The 18224-nt window shown below is 42.0% G+C and overlaps 1 protein-coding gene across 3 annotated transcripts in view; it reads right to left on the reverse strand.

The window, feature by feature from the left end:
• Nucleotides 1–7089: 7089 nt before the first annotated feature.
• c4h14orf180 (chromosome 4 C14orf180 homolog) overlaps nt 7090–18224 on the reverse strand; it is a 140312-nt gene continuing 129177 nt past the window's right edge. For all 3 annotated transcript variants that reach the window (XM_070879271.1, XM_070879268.1, XM_070879267.1), the window contains one exon: nt 7090–8668. In XM_070879271.1, coding sequence (XP_070735372.1) covers nt 8469–8668 — 200 coding nt within the window. In that variant the 3' untranslated portion in view covers nt 7090–8468. The remainder of the gene's footprint in view (nt 8669–18224) is intronic.

Genomic DNA, 18224 nt, shown 5'->3' on the forward strand with positions numbered 1-18224 from the left:
TTTTCTGTTTCTATAGGCTTTGTTACAGTCTTATCCTTCTGATGTGCTGCGTGTGAGTTATAGTGATGGAGGGAAGTGTCGGAACTGGAGCAGGGAATTTCAGATAGTGGAGGCAGCGGGTGGATTGGAGACTCACAATGGGCATGGTGAATCTCAGATACATGGAAAGAACAGGAATTTCAGAGATGTGAGGATGGGGTGAGAAATGTTCAATTGCCATCCACTCCATTGCAATTTAATTAAGTAAAATATTAATTAAAAATGGGTAATATTCTATAATAAACAGTATTTAATAGATGTAATTCTCTAATGGACAGATTGTGAGACAAAAGTGGTGGAGACTGCACCGAGTGAAACTGGAGGAGAGAACAGAGGTGACAAGGAAAATACAGTCTGGGTTGATACGGGGCAGCTGTTTTTATATATTTGACAGGATGTCAAGACCTAGTGTAAAATCCTAATGAGTTAAGTGAGAATAAATCTGCTTCAAAGCTCCTGCTTAAGATTACCAGTTTACAGCCACATGGATAAAATATAACATAAGATCAATAAAATCTATAAATCAAAAATTGAAATGACAAATAAGCAATTATTAAAGGATTAATTTATTCTAGTTGTTTCTGCAGGTGACAAATTTAAAGTTATCTAAAGCTGAGATCCTGGAAATCAAGAGTAACATGGCCTCTTGAGCAGTATAAATTCTCACACAATACTATCTATCTTTCCTCAGTCAGTGTTAAGTGATTTGAACATCTTAAACAGGGTAAAAACATCATCTCCACTCTGGCCAGGATCTGGGAGAACTCATTAAGCTTGTTGGATGCTCTATTCATCTGCAAAGTTTACATGGGCAACATGGAGTGAAAGCTCTGCCAAATTTTGCACTAAGGGGGGGAAATTGCGTAGCGCCGTTTGGGGGCGGTAACAGCCGCAAGATGGGATTTCCTGCGCCAGGCACGGAAGTCCTGCCCCACTCGCGATATTGGGGTTACTGTCCCTAAAAGCAAGAGAAACACAAAATAACGTGCTCCACTTGCTTTGTGGGACGCAAGTGGGGTAGAAGCAAACGGAGAGGGGTGCAGTGCTATGCACTGGGACGCATAGTGCTGCTGCATAGAAGGGGCCCTCTCCTTCATTAAAGGGGAGAGCCAAGCTGCTGACTCTGCGGATCCCTACCTGGACCACCAGGGAGCGGGGTGCTGTGGCATCATCCTGGCATTCAAGTGGAGTGCCGGGCTGCCAGGTCGTGGCACGGCCCCGCGTTCCATAATGCAACCGATTAGTCAGCCGATTTTCTTTTGGCGAGTGCCACCTCCCCTTTAACTTGCACCCCGCAAGTGGCCTACTGCCTGGTATGCGCCTCTCGCCCGGCGCAGCTTCAGGAAGTGCTCCTGAATTTTCACTCAAAGTACAAAGTATTAAGATTTACCCCTCGTTGTGGAGTTAATTTCCTGTCAGCATGATTCTGCATGCGCTTCAAAATAAACTCATGGGCAATGTTGAGCAAATAGCCCTATGTTTCCCTCATGACCAGTAGGTTTAGCACACAGTTGTGATGCATGATTGTACCCACGCATATATAGTTGTTCTGTACACTTGCTCTGTATTTTGAAACACTATTAGCAGTGGTAAATTATATTTATTTATTCATTCATGGGATGTGGGCATCACTGCCAAAGCCAGCATTTATTGCCCATCACTACTTGCCCTTGGCAAGGTAATGGTGAGCCACCTTCTTGACAAGTGTGTGGCTTGTTAGGCCGTTTCAGAGGAAAATTAAGAGTCAGTCACATCGCTGTGGGTTTGGAGTCACGTATAGACCAGACCGGGTAAGAACGTCAGGTTTCCTTCCCTAAAAGAATATTAGTGAACCAGTTGGATTTTTACAACAATTTCATAATGAAATTAAAGGAGGTGGCCCAGAATATAGTTGTCAGCAGCCATTGTTCAGACTGTAAATTCAGTTATGGATTATAGCATTTATAATGCTGGGAACTTCACATTTAGAGAATTCAAATAAATAATAGCTACATTGAAGCTCGATTTAGCTACCTAGAATCTTGATTTCGCTTATACAGAACAGATTAAACTTGTAATAATTATAGTTGCAAATGGGAGCATTTGATCTGTTGTGTTGTGATTTAGTGGCTGTTTGCAACTTGCTGCGACACCTATTTATGCAGAGAAACCACTGGCATTACTCACATTTCAGGTTTTAAGTACTCCTTTTATTGACTTGCTGAAAGTAAACAGGATATCTGATTCTTCAGTTAAAACCCATCAGACTGTAAATGGATTTTACAGCAGTCTAACATAACGTGTTTACATTCACAAAACCACATTTTTCACAATCTTGTCTCCCTCGAGTTTGCTTCATGAGTGAAGAGTTCGAACAGCCATGAACTGCCACCCAATCTACATCAGCTGAGTCATCATCATCATAGGCGATCCCTCAAAATGAGGATGACTTGTTTCCACGCCAAAAAAAGGACGAGTTCACAGGTGTTTCAGTGAAGGACCTGAACTACATCCTGAAGGGTGGAAGATGCCTGTGGTGCATTTTTTTAACATGTGGTGGCTGTTGTACACCAGCCACGGGCTTGACAGAGCTAGGTCTTGGTCTTGTGGCAAGGATTACACAAGACAACTGGAGACCAGCTCTGCTGCACGGACCTAGTGCGCACACATATCGCAGTGTGGGCTGGTCCGTGCTGCCCCTGGGCCCCTGGCCACGAACTCATGCCTCCCCTGGGCCCCGATCATGTCCCTCCAGTCTCTCGCCGCTCCTTCGCCCCGACCTTGTTGCTCCCGCTGTATCTGCCCATGCTCCAATCACCGACCTGGATCTTGATGACATCACTCTTCACAGCTGTCACCCTCCTGTACCAGCTCGCGCTGTACCTTGCAGTGGCACGCCTCCACGCTGCCCATGGCCGCCGCTCACTGCTCCTTTTATAGCCCTGACCTGCCGCTGATGTTCCCTCGCAGGTCGGGGCCTCCACGCTGCCCATGGCCGCCGCTCACTGCTCCTTTTATGGCTGAATAACTATAGAGTAACTATAGATCGTAACCCATAGTACACCACTGTTGAATTTATTCTGGGCATGACTAGATGCTGAGGACTGTCAACCTTTCACTTATCAGCAGCCCTTTCTGTTTTAATGTGTGTTTTAAATGCATACAAACAGATCAACCTTGAGACTTTGGGGTTTCTAACAATGCAACTGCTTTCACACAACCAAAACCCAATGTTTTGCGAGTTGCTCCCATCTCCAAAGTAGAATTTGTGAGCCAAGAGGAAGACAAATAGAAGAAAATTTAAAGTTTTTAAAGTTAACGACAGTTATCACAGATTAGGTAGGGGAAACAAGTTAATGTTCAAAAATGATGAGCAGGAGGTAGCTCTTTATTGCCCGGGCTTTAAGGATTACCTGGGCAAAGGCAGGAGGGATCATACTCCCATAATGCAACATGCCTGATCTTCCTTCAGTTATTTTAATTTAAAAGATCGGGTCAGCTCTGTTATGGGTGTGTGTGTGATCCTCCCTGCACTCCGTTCAGATAATACTTTATGCCCAAGTGGTATATTCAAAAATCTATCCCCATTGTGCTGATGAAAGATCCAGGTCATGAACTTATCTCTTCTCTTTGCAGATGCTGATTGGGCTACTGTATAATTTTAGGAGACAGAGGAAAAAAGGAAGTCAATGCTAGCAGAAATATTTATTTTAAAAATCTAAAACTGTGTTTTCAGTGTTTACTATGTTGGTGATATTTCAGTAGTAAAGCTACTGAACATTTACAATCAGCACACATTTAAATCCCATGCTTAACATTACCGACCCATTACTTCTTGATCTGGACGGTCTTCACAATTACGCGTTTGTACCTTGGGTAGTGTCCTGAACTATGAACCCAATCCCGTCGTACAAGTTTCTTTAAAAAAAATTGAATAGCTTTAGTATTGTGTTAGTATTTCTTTCAGCAATCTATGCTAGATTAGAAACGGACAATAAATGCCTAGTACAATAAGGTAATTGTTTTTGCTAAATCTCCAACATACCCTTGCTGACTGTCCTACTGTAGATAATATAAATTGGATTCATCCAAGGCGTTATAAAAACACAAACTGGAGTCTAACACAACTGGTAATGAACAGCTTTCATGGAGAGCTTTTAAATATAGACCCTATATATTTGCTACAGTTATGATAATTTTTTAGATATACTTATGTTTACTGACTTTAAGAATCAGATGCATCCAATCAAATACGGCTATTTATTCCAAATAGGTGGGAGCTAAGTTAAAATCAGCCCTCATTTTATTTCTGCAAATCATAACTTGACCATGTTGATGTCCAAGATAAGATCAAATCTTTTGTAATATCAACTTTTTGTCTGGTTGAAATTGAGCTAATCTTGCATTTAATCCATTATAACTGATACACACATAATGAGAGATATAAGAGCATACGAATTAGGAGCAGGAGTAGGCTATTCGGCCCCTCGAGCCTGCTCCGCCATTCAATAAGATCATGGCTGATCTACCTCAACTCCACTTTCTTGCACTACCCCACAATATAGAAATATTTTATACATAAGTTTTGTAAGACAAGAAGTAAGCTTGTTTTCAGTTATATTTTAAAGCTGTAACATCCTTCCCTCTGATGGACATGTCAGTTAAAATTAATACTAAACAACCAGCAACTATGGGCTTATACAGACTTCAAGGTGCAGTGTGCCATAATTATGCAAACAAACCACATCAAATGTCTTCTCTTCTCCTTATTTCAAATATTGGCATGCAGGTACAGCAGGTGGTGAAGGCAAATGGTATGTTGGCCTTCATAGCTAGGGGATTTGAGTATAGGAGCAGGGAGGTCCTACTGCAGTTGTACAGGGCCTTAGTGAGGCCTCACCTGGAATATTGTGTTCAGTTTTGGTCTCCTAATCTGAGGAAGGATTATTGAGGGAGTGCAGCGAAGGTGCACCAGACTGATTCCCGGGATGGCAGGACTGACATGAAGAGAGACTGGATCGACTGGGCCTGTATTCACTGGAGTTAAGAACATAAGAACATAAGAATTAGGAACAGGAGTAGGCTATCTAGCCCCTCGAGCCTGCTCCGCCATTCAACAGGAGCATGGCTGATCTACCCGCCCGCTCCCCGAGTTTAGAAGGATGAGAGGGGATCTCATAGAAACATATAAAATTCTGATGGGACTAGACAGGTTAGATGCAGGAAGAATGTTCCCAATGTTGGGGAAGTCCAGAACCAGGGGACACAGTCTAAGAATAAGGGGTAAGCCATTTAGGACTGAGATGAGGAGAAACTTCTTCACTCAGAGCATTGTTAACCTGTGGAATTCTCTACTGCAGAGAGTTATTGATGCCAGTTCGTTGGATATATTCAAGAGGGAGTTAGATACGGCCCTTACGGCTAAAGGGATCAAGGGGTATGGAGAGAAAGCAGGAAAGGGGTACCGAGGTGAATGATCAGCCATGATCTTATTGAATGGTGGTGCAGGCTCGAAGGGCCGAATGGCCTACTCCTGCACCTATTTTCTATGTTTCTATGTATAAATGTAGTTGAACTGCTAGCTTTCCTAACTAGGAAGGAGTAATCAGCTTTCAGTGATGCTTTTCAATTAATTGTCTTATACTTTAATTTCTCTCTCTGAATTAAAATAATGCTAATGTGACTTCAGCCCCACTGAGTGAAATTAAATATTATGACATGGGTCAGTGGCCATGATTCACCATATGTTGATTTTTTTTAAAATCTAGCCTGTGCTGTCAGGGAGATATTCTGAATGAAGTGCAGCTGCTTCCCCACAAAAAGGAGTCAAAATTAAAAGGAGAGTCACTCCAATCATTTTTACCTGACAACAGACTGAAGAACAGCCTTACCAGAGACATAGGAAGAGGTTACTTACTTGTCCTTTCAGTCAGGAAATAGTGCCAGTCATCAAAAGAAGGGTAAATAAAATATATCTTTAAAAACAGGACAAAAATTGAAACAGGAAGCAACATATCCAGGGTTCCCTGTTACAGTGGTTAAATTATTTCACAGGATATTTAAGAAAATAAGACAAAAACTGGCAATTTGTTTTAATAACCTGTCAGTCCCTGGCAGACATCTTTCAGTCTAATGCCATTCTTTTATTGAATTACTCTCTACTAACCAACTATAACCTTCATCTATCTGACTCTTTCCCCCAATGTTCCCAGCTGCTGGTTCAGTCCTGTTCCACTAGAGCTTACAGACACGAAGATTAACTTATTCCAACTCCAAAACAGGCAGGGTGAACTCCATCAGATTAAATGATTGTACCCAAATAATGAGGTTAAAGGTGGTTGAGCAAGTGTCACAAGTTTCAAGCTATCACCTTGAACCAAAGTAAAGCTTTATTTATCTCAGTAACTGTAGAAATAAAAGCAGATATTAGTTATAGCATCTCTTAATATTGGTTCATTTTAGAATCACTGGTACAATTTGTGGCATACTTTCCTCTTTAGAGACTGTGAGCAACCACATAACTGTGATAACTATAATATAATGTAACTCTTAAATGAAAAATAGTCAGGATGAAATAATCATAAAAATCTAAATGGAGGCAATTAAAAGCTTTTGCAGATTTCAAATGGAGCCAAGATAAAGAAAACAGAATTAAAAAATGCAATTTTTTGAAAAATGCATGCTCTAAATTCAACTTTATAGGTCTATTTTCATAAATCAGCTATACTAATATGAATTTTAAAGCACATTTTCCTTTTATTTATATTACATCCAAAATGTTATGCATTTTTAAAGGGCCCAACACCTACTGAAAAGCAATTTACAGTGAATTCTGCATGGTAAAATGAAGTTATTTCTAATCTCTTAATAGTTTTATGGGATGGGAATCATATGCACTCTGACTTTTAATAGCAAGATGTATGATTATAAAAGTCTGCAAAACACTTTAAATATTTATATAAAATGTACAATATAATATATTCTCTACAAAATATCAGAGACTGTATAAACAGTGGTAACAGCTTAAAATTTAAATAATTTTTCAGTAGATAGAATTTAGATCTATGTGAAAGTTACATTATATTGCTTAACAGTCCAGTAGAAAGAAAAGCCATTCTTTTTTTCATTTAGTATAAATGTTCAATGCTTTTAAAGCTTATTAGTAATAGTGATTTTCTAGGATTAATAATTGTTTTGGTTTTTCCTGCATTCAATCTGATATTTGATATTTAACTATTGTAGTAACTGTTTCCCCTGAAGTCATGAATTTCACCAAGAAAAATCTTTTAAAGTAGTCATCTGACGTCAATAGCAAGAAACCAAGGCAATGTCTAAAAGAACTCTTACTTGTTCCATTACAACCTCCTTTTAACTTGCACCATCATCCCTTTTGTCATTTAAGCACTCCTGTCTTCGACCCATTCACAGACCATCTCTTGTTCTTTCCTCCCCTCTCCCTGGTCCCGTACTTGCTTACAACCTCTTACATCTCTAACTTTTTCCTGGTCTGACGAAAGGACATTGACCTGAAACATTAACTCGGTTTTTCTCTCTCTCACAGATGCTGCCTGACCTGCTGAGCATTTTCAGCATTTTCTCTCTTTATTTCAGATTCCCAGCATCTACAGTATTTTGCTTTTTTTTGTAGCTAATTTCTGTGACTGGTATCATTCAGATTGCACTACATTCTATGTTAATCTAATTTTGAATCTGAAGAAAATTTGCTGATCTGAACACTTAAGGCACCTTGCAGGTATAATGGTCATTGCAAGGAAGAGCAGGTCCTTTGTATTTAATAAAAGCAAAAATAAGTATATTTTGCACTTGCAGCTGTAGTGTGAATTGGTTGGAGTGGGAAAAAGAACTTCTATTTTTAGAAGGAAATCTTAAACTAATATTGAAACAAAGCAATTATAATACCATTTTATACCAATCCAATTCATACAGTGGCATGTCTCATACCAATAAAATGCATGAGACAATCATTTACTGCTGATGATTACTTATGAACAGGCAAGTCATATAGGAGTCATCCATCTATCTGTGCATAGCAATGATAGGTCTTTGCTTCAAGTCACTGCTTTTAGTGACTATTGGTTAGTAGATTAATCAATTTATAATGCTGAAAATGGGGAGCAGGTATTGGGTTGATTCGATCATGGAATCTCCATTAAGTCTCAATTCAACATTGTACAATAAGTTTTTTGACATTTGAATGAGTTACAAGATTTGGATAACAAAAGCAATACTTTTAAAGTTCATTATTTTTCTTTCAAGATGGGTATTATGTTCATTGTTATTTCCTTTTAGTTGGACGTTTCTAGCCACTGCCAATGGTCGTTAAAAAGTTGCTTATTGCAGGCATTTTTGTATTTACTGTTGAAGATTATTCTGCCAAATGGATTCTTCCAAACGAGGTTGCTCTGATGCAAGTGAAGTTTGTGGATATCTTAATTTCTCCTACTCCATGTCAACCAGCTGAAAGTCGTATGCTTCATTTCCAGGTAATAGCTGTTGAGTTTTGACTGAAGTTGTTCATAGATGTTTGATGCACTCTCGTTACAATACAGCAACATGATCACCAGACTCAGCAAAATGATGATCAATAACTTCCAAAACATTGCTGGCAAATGGGAATTACATCTGTTCGCTGGTAAAAAATACAAATAGATCTTAAAAATGCAACGTATATCCTTTTGTACAATTATAATATTTGTCAAAATATAGAAAAATTGCATCTACACAAATGTATCAATGTTCAGAATATGCATTATTATGGCAGTTTTACATGAAGAACAAGACAACTGTTTGATAGTGGGAAATGCAGAGCAAGAGTCTGATTAGTGCATCAGACTAACCGAATTCAACCATTGATCTTACACCAGGGCATATGAGTTCAGAGCAGCCAATTTAATGGGACTAATTATTTTTTCTTCCGGTTTTAAATTTAACTGGGAACCTGACAGACACACTTATTTCACCTCAGGTACCTTCCTCCCTCTCCTTCAATTGTGCCATGGCAAAATTATTGTTGCTGTAAAATGCTACACTGATAACATTTATCAATTGCACTCAATTTCAAAATTGTTATTTAATGTATACACGTTCCCATTAAAAATAACAACACTGCTGAGCTGTGAAGAACAGCACAGCAATATAATGAATAGTACCACCTTTTACAGATACTCATAGAATTAAAACTTGGATCCCCTCTGAAGAAATATAACTCTTTCATAACACCTGTGCAATGCAGCAGTCTTAATTATTTGTCATATTATGCAAAAAATGTTGCAGTATCTTTATTTAACGATTAAAAAATAGTTAATTCAATGTCAATTATGTCCTAACCAGAACTACGATTTCATGTGTCTCCAATCTAGTTATTCAAAATCTGTCATTAGCTACTCCTATAATTTTGTGAAGAAAGCTGTATTTTCTTTCAATAAATCGGGGGTCTTTGGTCTAGATTAGACAAGAATGCCTCGTATGAAAAACGTTTGTTTCCTTCCTTTGAATAGATACTTGTCTCTGACCAGATGAATGACCAGTTAATATGATTTTGGTGTTGTCATTCAGAAGCCTGGGATGACTCCTTCTTCGAATTGCACTATGGGATCGTTTACATCCATCAGAACAGCAGACGAGACATTTTAATGTCTCATCTGAGAGATGGCACCTCTAACACAAAGGTGAGAGTGTTACAAACTGAGCCGAGCTGACACCAAAAGTGGCTGAGCCATTGGCACTAAGATGATCTCAGGCTCGATCGCTGATCTGTGCTGAGTTAGTTGATCTCACCTGGTCCAGTGAGAGAGATGCTACAGTTGATTGCAAAGCTCTGGACATAGTTTGGGGTAAATTGGCTAGGTTTCCAGCACCTAGAAGCAATTGCTGCTTGGAAGTGCATGTGCATAAATGCTAGAGAGCGGCACATTAGAATGCAAGGAGTAGGAGTAGGCCACCTTCCTGCACAATCCCCATGTCCCTCGATTCCCTTAGTATGCAAAAATCTATCGCTCTCTGTCTTGAATATACTCAACGACTTAGCATCCATAGCTCTCTGGGGTCGAGAATTCTAAAGATTCACAATGTTTTGAGTAAAGAAGTTTCTCCACATTCCCTTATTCTGAGACTGTAACCCCCTAGTTCTAAACACCCCAGCCAGGGAAAACATCTTCCCAGCATCTATCCCGTCAAGCCTGTTTATAAGAAAATCCAATAAAAGGGAATGTAGACAAACCTTTTATCCCCCTCCCTCCAACACCACATCAAGCAGAGCATGTCTCAGGAAATTGATGGTCTATCTCAGGAATTCCACCCATTACAACCTCTGTAGGCCTCAGCGGAACTCTCATCAGGTTACAGCTGGCAAGAGACTCATGGAGGTCCCAAAAGTCTCCTAAAGAGAGCTGATCCCAGCAACTGATTCCTTTAGGAGCTGATATTCCACTCTGACAATGTTGCTTAACTATAGCATTCAAAGCATTGAGTATGAAAATAAAATACCTCATAAAATAATACTGTCTGTCTAAAATATATGAATACATAAATATAAACCAACGGGAACCAAGGAAGAATACGCTTTACAGAAAATTCAGGCGACTACAAAATTATAGCAGCTAATATGACTTACAGGAGAAAAGTGCCAGTTTCACACAGCGAGAAAATACATTTTATGCTCAGCAGTTTACTTTGCATGTATAATGACATTGAATTTAGTGCAGACACTGTCTGATTATGGCTTGGATATTAGCTCTAGGCCATCTGGACTGGCTCCCATAATAAAAGCAAGTTGCCTTTTTTTTTAATGGTATGTAGAGCCATGAGCACAGTTACAGACAAAAATTAATTGCAGAAAGGTGTTGTGTTGACCAGGCACTAGAAAGACAAATTCACACATCTGGAGTGCCAGCACCAGAGGGCCTTTAAAAGAGAAAGAAAGCAAAAACCAGAACCAGGAAATAAAATGACAAAGAAAGAGTAATGTTACCCCTGAGAGCACAAAATAGATTGGTTTGGAGGAAAACACCCCTGTGGAGTAGTGAATGCCAAATGAAAATCAATAGTCAGCAGAATATTATATCTCTTTAAAAGTTATTTAAATTGCATGCTGGAAGGTTACTTTGTATTTAAACATAATTCTAATGAGCTCCTCTTCGTGTCACTCCTTTCAAAAGTGCTTCCATCGCTTGCTAGTCTTGTAAAGTTAATGCACGATTACAATTTTATTTTGATTAAAATTTTATCAATATTTCATCCTCATTATTTTCTGTCCCCATATTGCCAAGAAGAAGTTAGAATTCCATCATCTCAATAGCACAGAAGTAATTTAAGGAGAGACAACTGTACAGATCCACTTCCACTTACCCAGCTTCACATTTATACCAGGGAGCGTCTGAAACATTAGATTGAGAAAGGGCCTGTAATATGCATCAGCACAGCTGGGGTGCTCAAAATAAGTATTAGTATTCCAGCAGCACCAACAATTGGCAAGTGTTTAATTGAAAAATCAAAACTGAATCATAGAATGTTTACAGCACAGAAGGCGGCCATTCGGCCCATTGAACCCATGCCAACTCTCAGCTAGTCCCACTCCCCTGTCCTTTCCCCGTAGCCCTGCGAATTCTTTTCCTTCAGATACTCCCTTTTGAAAGGTAAGATTGTGTCTGCCTCCATCACCCTTTCAGGCAGTGCATTCCAGAACCCAACCACTCACTGCATAAAAAAGTTTTTTCTTGCATTGTCTTTGGTTCTTTTGCCAATCACCTTAAATTTGTGCCCTCTGGTTCTCGACCCTTTTGCCAATGGGAACAGTTTCTCTCTATCTACTCTGTCTAGACCCCTCATTATTTTGAACACCTCTATCAAATCTCCTCTCCATCTTCTCTGCTCCAAGGAGAACAACCCCAGCTTCTCCAGTCTATCAACATAACTGAAGTCCCTCATTTCTGGAATCATTCTTGTAAATCTTTTCTGCACCTTCTCTAAGGCCTTCACATCCTTCCTAAAGTGTGGTGCCCAGAATTGGATATAATACTCCAGTTGGGACCGAACCAGTGTTTTATACAGGCACATCATAATTTCCACACTTTTGTACTCTATACCTCTATTTATGAAGCCCAGGATTCCGTCAGCCTTTTTAATTGCTTTCTCCACCTGCCCTGCCACCTTCAACGATTTGTGCACATATACTCCTAGGTCTCTCTGTTCATGCACCTACTTTAGGATTGTACCCTTTAATTTATATGTCCTCTCTTCATTCTTTCTACCAAAGTGTATCAGTTCACACTTTTCTGCGTTAAATTTCATCTGCCACATGTCTGCCCATTTCATCAACCTGTCTATGTCTTCCTGAAGTCTATCACTATCTTCAAGTTTTGTGTCATCTGCAAAATTTGAAATTGTGCCCTATCCACCCATGCCCAAGTCATTAATATATATCAAGAAAAACAATGGTCCTAGAACCGACCCCTGGGGAACATCACTTTATACCTTCCTCCAGTCTGAAAAAGAACCGTTCACCACTATTCTCAGTTTCCTGTCACTTAGCCAATTTCGTATCCCTTTTATTCCATGGGCTTCAACTATGCTGGCAAGCCTATGATGTGGCACTTTGTCGAACAGCTTTTGGCAATCCATGTACACTACATCAACCACATTACCCTCATCAACCCTCTCTGTAGCCTCATCTAAAAACTCGATCAAGTTAGTTAAACACGATTTGCCTTTAACAAATCCATGCTGGCTTTCCTTAATTAATCCACATCTATCCAAGTGACTGTTAATTTTGTCCCTGATCACTGTTTCTAAAAGCTTCCACACTACCGAGGTTAAACTGACTGGCCTGTAGTTGCTGGGTATATCTTTACACTCTTTTTTGAACAATGGTGTAACATTTGCACTTCTTCAGTCCTCTGGCAGAACCCCCGTATCTATGGAGGATTGGAATATTATGGCCAGTACCTCCGCGATTTCCACCCTCAATTCCGTCAGCATCCTCGGATGCATTGTATCTGCTCCTGGTGATTTATCTACTTTAAGTATAGCCAGCCTTTCTAATACCTCTTCTCTATCACTTTTTATCCTATCAAGTGACTCCACTACCTCCTCCTCCATTATGTCGATGGCAGCATCCTCTTCCTTGGTGAAGACAGATGCAAAGTACAGGTGTAGCGTCGAGAATCCGGAGTCCGGAATGTTTCGAAATCCGGGACGATCGATGGCAGGGCGTCCGGAATCCGTCAAATGTTCCGCAATCCGGACCAGACGACCCTGCCGAGCTTGGGGCCCCACCGCTGCCCGAACTGGGGCCTCGCCTTGCTGGCACTCCCCTTACTTCGGGGCTCCTCGCCAGCCCGCCCGAACATCTCCTCGGCGGCCTCCGCCTGACGACATCCTCGGTGATCCGGCCTGCCCGACAACATCCTCGATGGGGCCCGCCCAACAACCTCCTCGGCGGGGCCCGCCTGACGAAGACCTCCTCAGCGGGGCTGGTCCGCCAACATCCTCAGCAGGGCCAGATGGCCCGAACAGCTCCTCGGCAGGAACCCCCCCATCCCCACCCCTTTCTGACATTCCAAAATCCGGAAATACCCGAACTTGGGCTCAGATGTTTCTGGATTTGTTGTCAGAAACAAATTGAACTCTGGAAAAGCCTAGAATCTGGAACAGCTTCGGTCCCGAGGGTTCCGGATTTTAGGTGCTGCACCTGTACTCCTTTAGTACCTCAGCCATACCTTCTGCCTCCATATATAGGTCTCCTTTTTGGTCCCACCCCTCCTTTTACTACCTTTTTTCTATTTATATGCCTATAGAAGACATTTGGATTACCTTTCATGTTGGCTGCCATTCTATTCTCATACCCGTTCTTTGCCCCTCTTATTTTCTTTTTCACTTCTCCTCTCACCTTTCTATATATAGCCTGATTCTCAGATGTATTAGCAACCTGACATCTGCCATACGTGCTCTTTTTCTGCTTCATCATATTCTCTATCTGTTTCATCATGCACGGAGCCCTGACTTTAGTTGCCCTGCCTTTCCCCCGAGTGGGAATGTACCTTGTCTGTACCTGAACTATTTAATCTTTAAAGGCAACCTATTGTTCCATTAGTTTTGCCTGCCAATCTTTGATTTCAGTTTACCTGGGCCAGATCTATTCACATTCTACTGAAATTGGCCTTCCCCCTGGTAAACATTTTTACTCTAGATTGCTCCATCTTTTTCTATAGCTAATCTCAACTTTATGATACTATGATAACTGTTCCCTAAATGTTCACTCACCTACTGACAACTTGCTACACTTGACCTACCCCATTCTCCAGAACCAGATCCAGCAATGTCTCCTCCCTCGTCAGGCCGGAAACATATTGCTCAAGAAAGTTCTCCTGAACACACTTTCAGAAATTCTTCCCCTTCTCATCCCCAACACTATTACGATCACAGTCTATGGGCTCAATTTTCCCCAGTTATCTGTGCCGTTTTTTTTGTGCACGCTGCTTTTTTTGGTCTAAATTAAAATATCCAAGTTTCCCCAAAGATTGTGAACCAGCATAACTCAGTTAGTTATGATTTTTTTTAGGTTTGTTTTTTTTGCGTCATAGGGAGCATAACCTGATGCCTGCGCCAGTTTTTCACATTTATGCAAGTTTGGCCAATTTACATTTTTCTTAGGACGGCGTACGTGACCACTCCCAAAAAACCTTCTGAGCACTTAAGAAAAAGCAGCGCACATTAAAAAATCGGTGCAGAAAGACGCCATTGTTTTAAAATAAATTTTGGAGGGAGTCAAGAACACATTAAATATGCATCATGAAACTTAATTTTTTTCAAACTTAAAATGCTGAAAATGAGAGTTTAATGCAATTCTTTAATTTTGGATTTTTTTTCAAAGTGCCACACCACCACTGAATATCTCCAAACCGGGCTCGAGGGTCGGACTGTCGGCCAGCAGAATCGGTCCCTTGCCCGGGCTCGGGACTCGGCTTCAAAAGATCCCTGGGGGGGCGTGGAAGCCAAACTGAAGGGATGAGAACCCTTACACTATGCAGCAGCATCAAAAGAACCCCAAGGGGTGGTGTTTGCCGATCTACGGAGGAGACAATTGATTCGACGTCATCACATGAGGAACCCCAGAGCACGTAGGATGATGAGACCTATAAAGGCCCAGCGGGAGTCCGACGATCGGCGACAGCGTCGAGGAGGCAGAGCGGATGTTCGTGAGACCTATAAAGGTCCAGCGGGAGTCCGGCGATCGGCAGCAACGTCGAGGAGGTGGAGCGGGAGTTTGTGAGGCCTATAAAGGCCCAGCGGGAGTCCGGGGATCGGCGGCAGGGTCGAGGAGGCGGGGCGGGAGTTCGTGAGGCCTATAAAGGCCCAGTGAGAGTCCGAGGATCGGCAGCAGCGTCGAGGAGGCGGAGCGGGAGTTTGTGAGGCCTATAAAGGCCCAGCGGGAGTCCGGGGATCGGCGGCAGCGTCGCGGAGGCGGAGCGGGAGTTCGTGAGGCCTATAAAGGCCCAGCGGGAGTCCGGGGATCGGCGGCAGCATCGAGGAGGCGGAGCGGGAGTTCGTAAGGCCTATAAAGGCCCAGCGGGAGTCCGGGGATCGGGGGCAGGGTCAAGGAGGCGGAGCGGGAGTTTGTGAGACCTATAAAGGCCAGCTGGTGCAGGGACAGAAGGTAAACAAAGAAGTAGAAAGAAATCGAAAGGTGACGTCACAGCCAAGGGGATAAGCGATTGGCTGGTGATTGGTGAGTAGTTTTTCTTTTTCTTTTCGCTATCAGTAGGTAACCTTTATCGATGTTGTTGCCAAATTAAGTTAATCTTGTGGTTAAGTCATGGCAGGAGAGCTCGGACACTTGTTATGCTCCTCCTGTGCAATGTGGGAACTCAGGGATGCTTCCAGCGTCCATGACGACTACATGTGCGGGAAGTGTATCCACCTGCAGCACCTGACAGACCGCATTGCGGCACTGGAGCTGCAATTGGATTTACTCTGGAGCTTCCGCGATGCTGAGGATGTCATGAATATCACATTTAGTGATTTGGCCACACCACAGGTAAAGAGTACACAGCCAGATAGGGGATGGGTGACCAACAGGAAGAGCAGTGGAAGGAAGGTAGTGCAGGGGTCCCCTGCGGTCATTCCCCTGCAAAACATATACAACGCTTTGGGTACTATTGAGGTGAATGACTCATCAGAGGAGAGCAGCAGCAGCCAAGTTCACGGCACCATGGGTGGCTTTGCTGCACAGGAGGGTAGGAAAAAGAGTGGGCGAGCTATAGTGGTGGGGGATTCTATTGTAAGGGGAATAGATAGACGTTTCTGCGGCCGCAATCGAGACTCCAGGATGGTACACTCCAGGATGGTATGTTGTCTCCCTGGTGCAAGGGTCAAGGATGTCTTGGAGCGGCTGCAGGACATTTTGAAAGGGGAGGGTGAACAGCCAGTTGTCGTGGTGCATTTAGGTACCAACGATATAGGTAAGAAACGGGATGAGGTCCTACAAGCTGAATTTAGGGAGCTAGGAGTCAAATCAAAAAGTAGGATCTCAACGGTAGTAATTTCAGGATAGCTACCAGTGCCAAGTGCTAGTCAGAGTAGGAATCGCAGGATAGCTCAGATGAATACGTGGCTTGAGTGGTGCAGAAGGGAGGGATTCAAATTCCTGGGACATTGGATCCAGTTCTGGGGGAGGTGTGACCATACAAACCGGACAGTCTGCACCTGGGCAGGACTGGAACCAATGTCCTAGTGGGAGCGTTTGCCAGTGCTGTTGGGGAGGAGTTAAACTAATATGGCAGGGGGATGGGAACCTATGCAGGGAGATAGAGGGAAGTAAAATGGGGGCAGAAGCAAAATATAGAAAGAAGCAAAGTACAAGTGGAGGGCAGAGAAACCCAAGGCAAAAATCAAAAAGGGCCACATTGCAGCAAAATTCTAAAAGGGCAAAGTGTGTTAAAAAGACAAGCCTTAAGGTTCTGTGCCTCAATGCGAGGAGTATTCATAATAAGGTGGATGAATTAACTGCACAGGCAGCAATTAATGAATATGATATAATTAGCATCACAGAGATATGGCTCCAGGGTGACCAAGGCTGGGAACTCAACATCCAGGGGTATTCAACATTCAGGAAGGATAGACAGAAAGGAAAAGGAGGTGGGGTAGCGTTGCTGGTTAAAGAGGAAATTAACGCAATAGTAAGAAAGGATATTAGCTTGGATGATGTGGAATCTGTATGGGTGGAGCTGCGGAATACCAAAGGGCAGAAAATGCTAGTGGGAGTTGTGTACAGACCACCAAACAGTAGTTGTGAGATTGGGGAAAGCATCAAACACGAAATTAGGGATGCATGCAATAAAGGTACAGCAGTTATCATGGGCGACTTTAATCTACATATAGATTGGGCTAATCAAAGTGGCAGCAATACGATGGAGGAGGATTTCCTGGAGTGCATTAAGGATGGTTTTCTGGACCAATATGTCGAGGAACCAACTACAGGGCTGGCTATCCTAGACTGGGTGATGTGTAATGAGAAAGGACTAATTAGCAATTTTGTTGTGCGAGGCCCCTTGGGGAACAGTGACCATAATATGGTAGAATTCTTTATTAAGATGGAGAGTGACACAGTTAATTCAGAGACTAGGGTCCTGAACTTAAGGAAAGGTAACTTCGATGGTATGAAACGTGAATTGGCTAGAATAGACTGACAAATGATACTTAGAGGGTTGACGGTGGATAGGCAATGGCAAACATTTAAAGATCACATGGATGAACTTCAGCAATTGTACATCCCTGTCTGGAGTAAAAATAAAATGGGGTAGGTGGCTCAATCGTGGCTAACAAGGGAAATTAAGGATAGTGTTAAATCCAAGAAAGAGGCATATAAATTGGCCAGAAAAAGCAACAAACCTGAGGACTGGGAGAAATTTAGAAATCAGCAGAGGAGGACAAAGAGTTTAATTTGGAGGGGGAAAAAGAGTATGAGAGGAAGCTTGCCGGAAACATAAAAACTGATTGGAAAAGCTTCTATAGATATGTGAAGAGAAAAAGATTAGTGAAGACAAACGTAGGTCCTTTGCAATCAGATTCAGGTGAATTTACAATGTGGAACAAAGAAATGGCAGACCAGCTGAACAAATACTTTGGTTCTCTCTTCCGGAGGTACTAGGGGACTGAGGGTCTAGTGAGAAGGAGGAACTGAAGGATAT

This window comes from Pristiophorus japonicus, chromosome 4, assembly GCF_044704955.1.
Source record: "Pristiophorus japonicus isolate sPriJap1 chromosome 4, sPriJap1.hap1, whole genome shotgun sequence".
Taxonomy (NCBI): Eukaryota; Metazoa; Chordata; class Chondrichthyes; family Pristiophoridae; genus Pristiophorus; species Pristiophorus japonicus.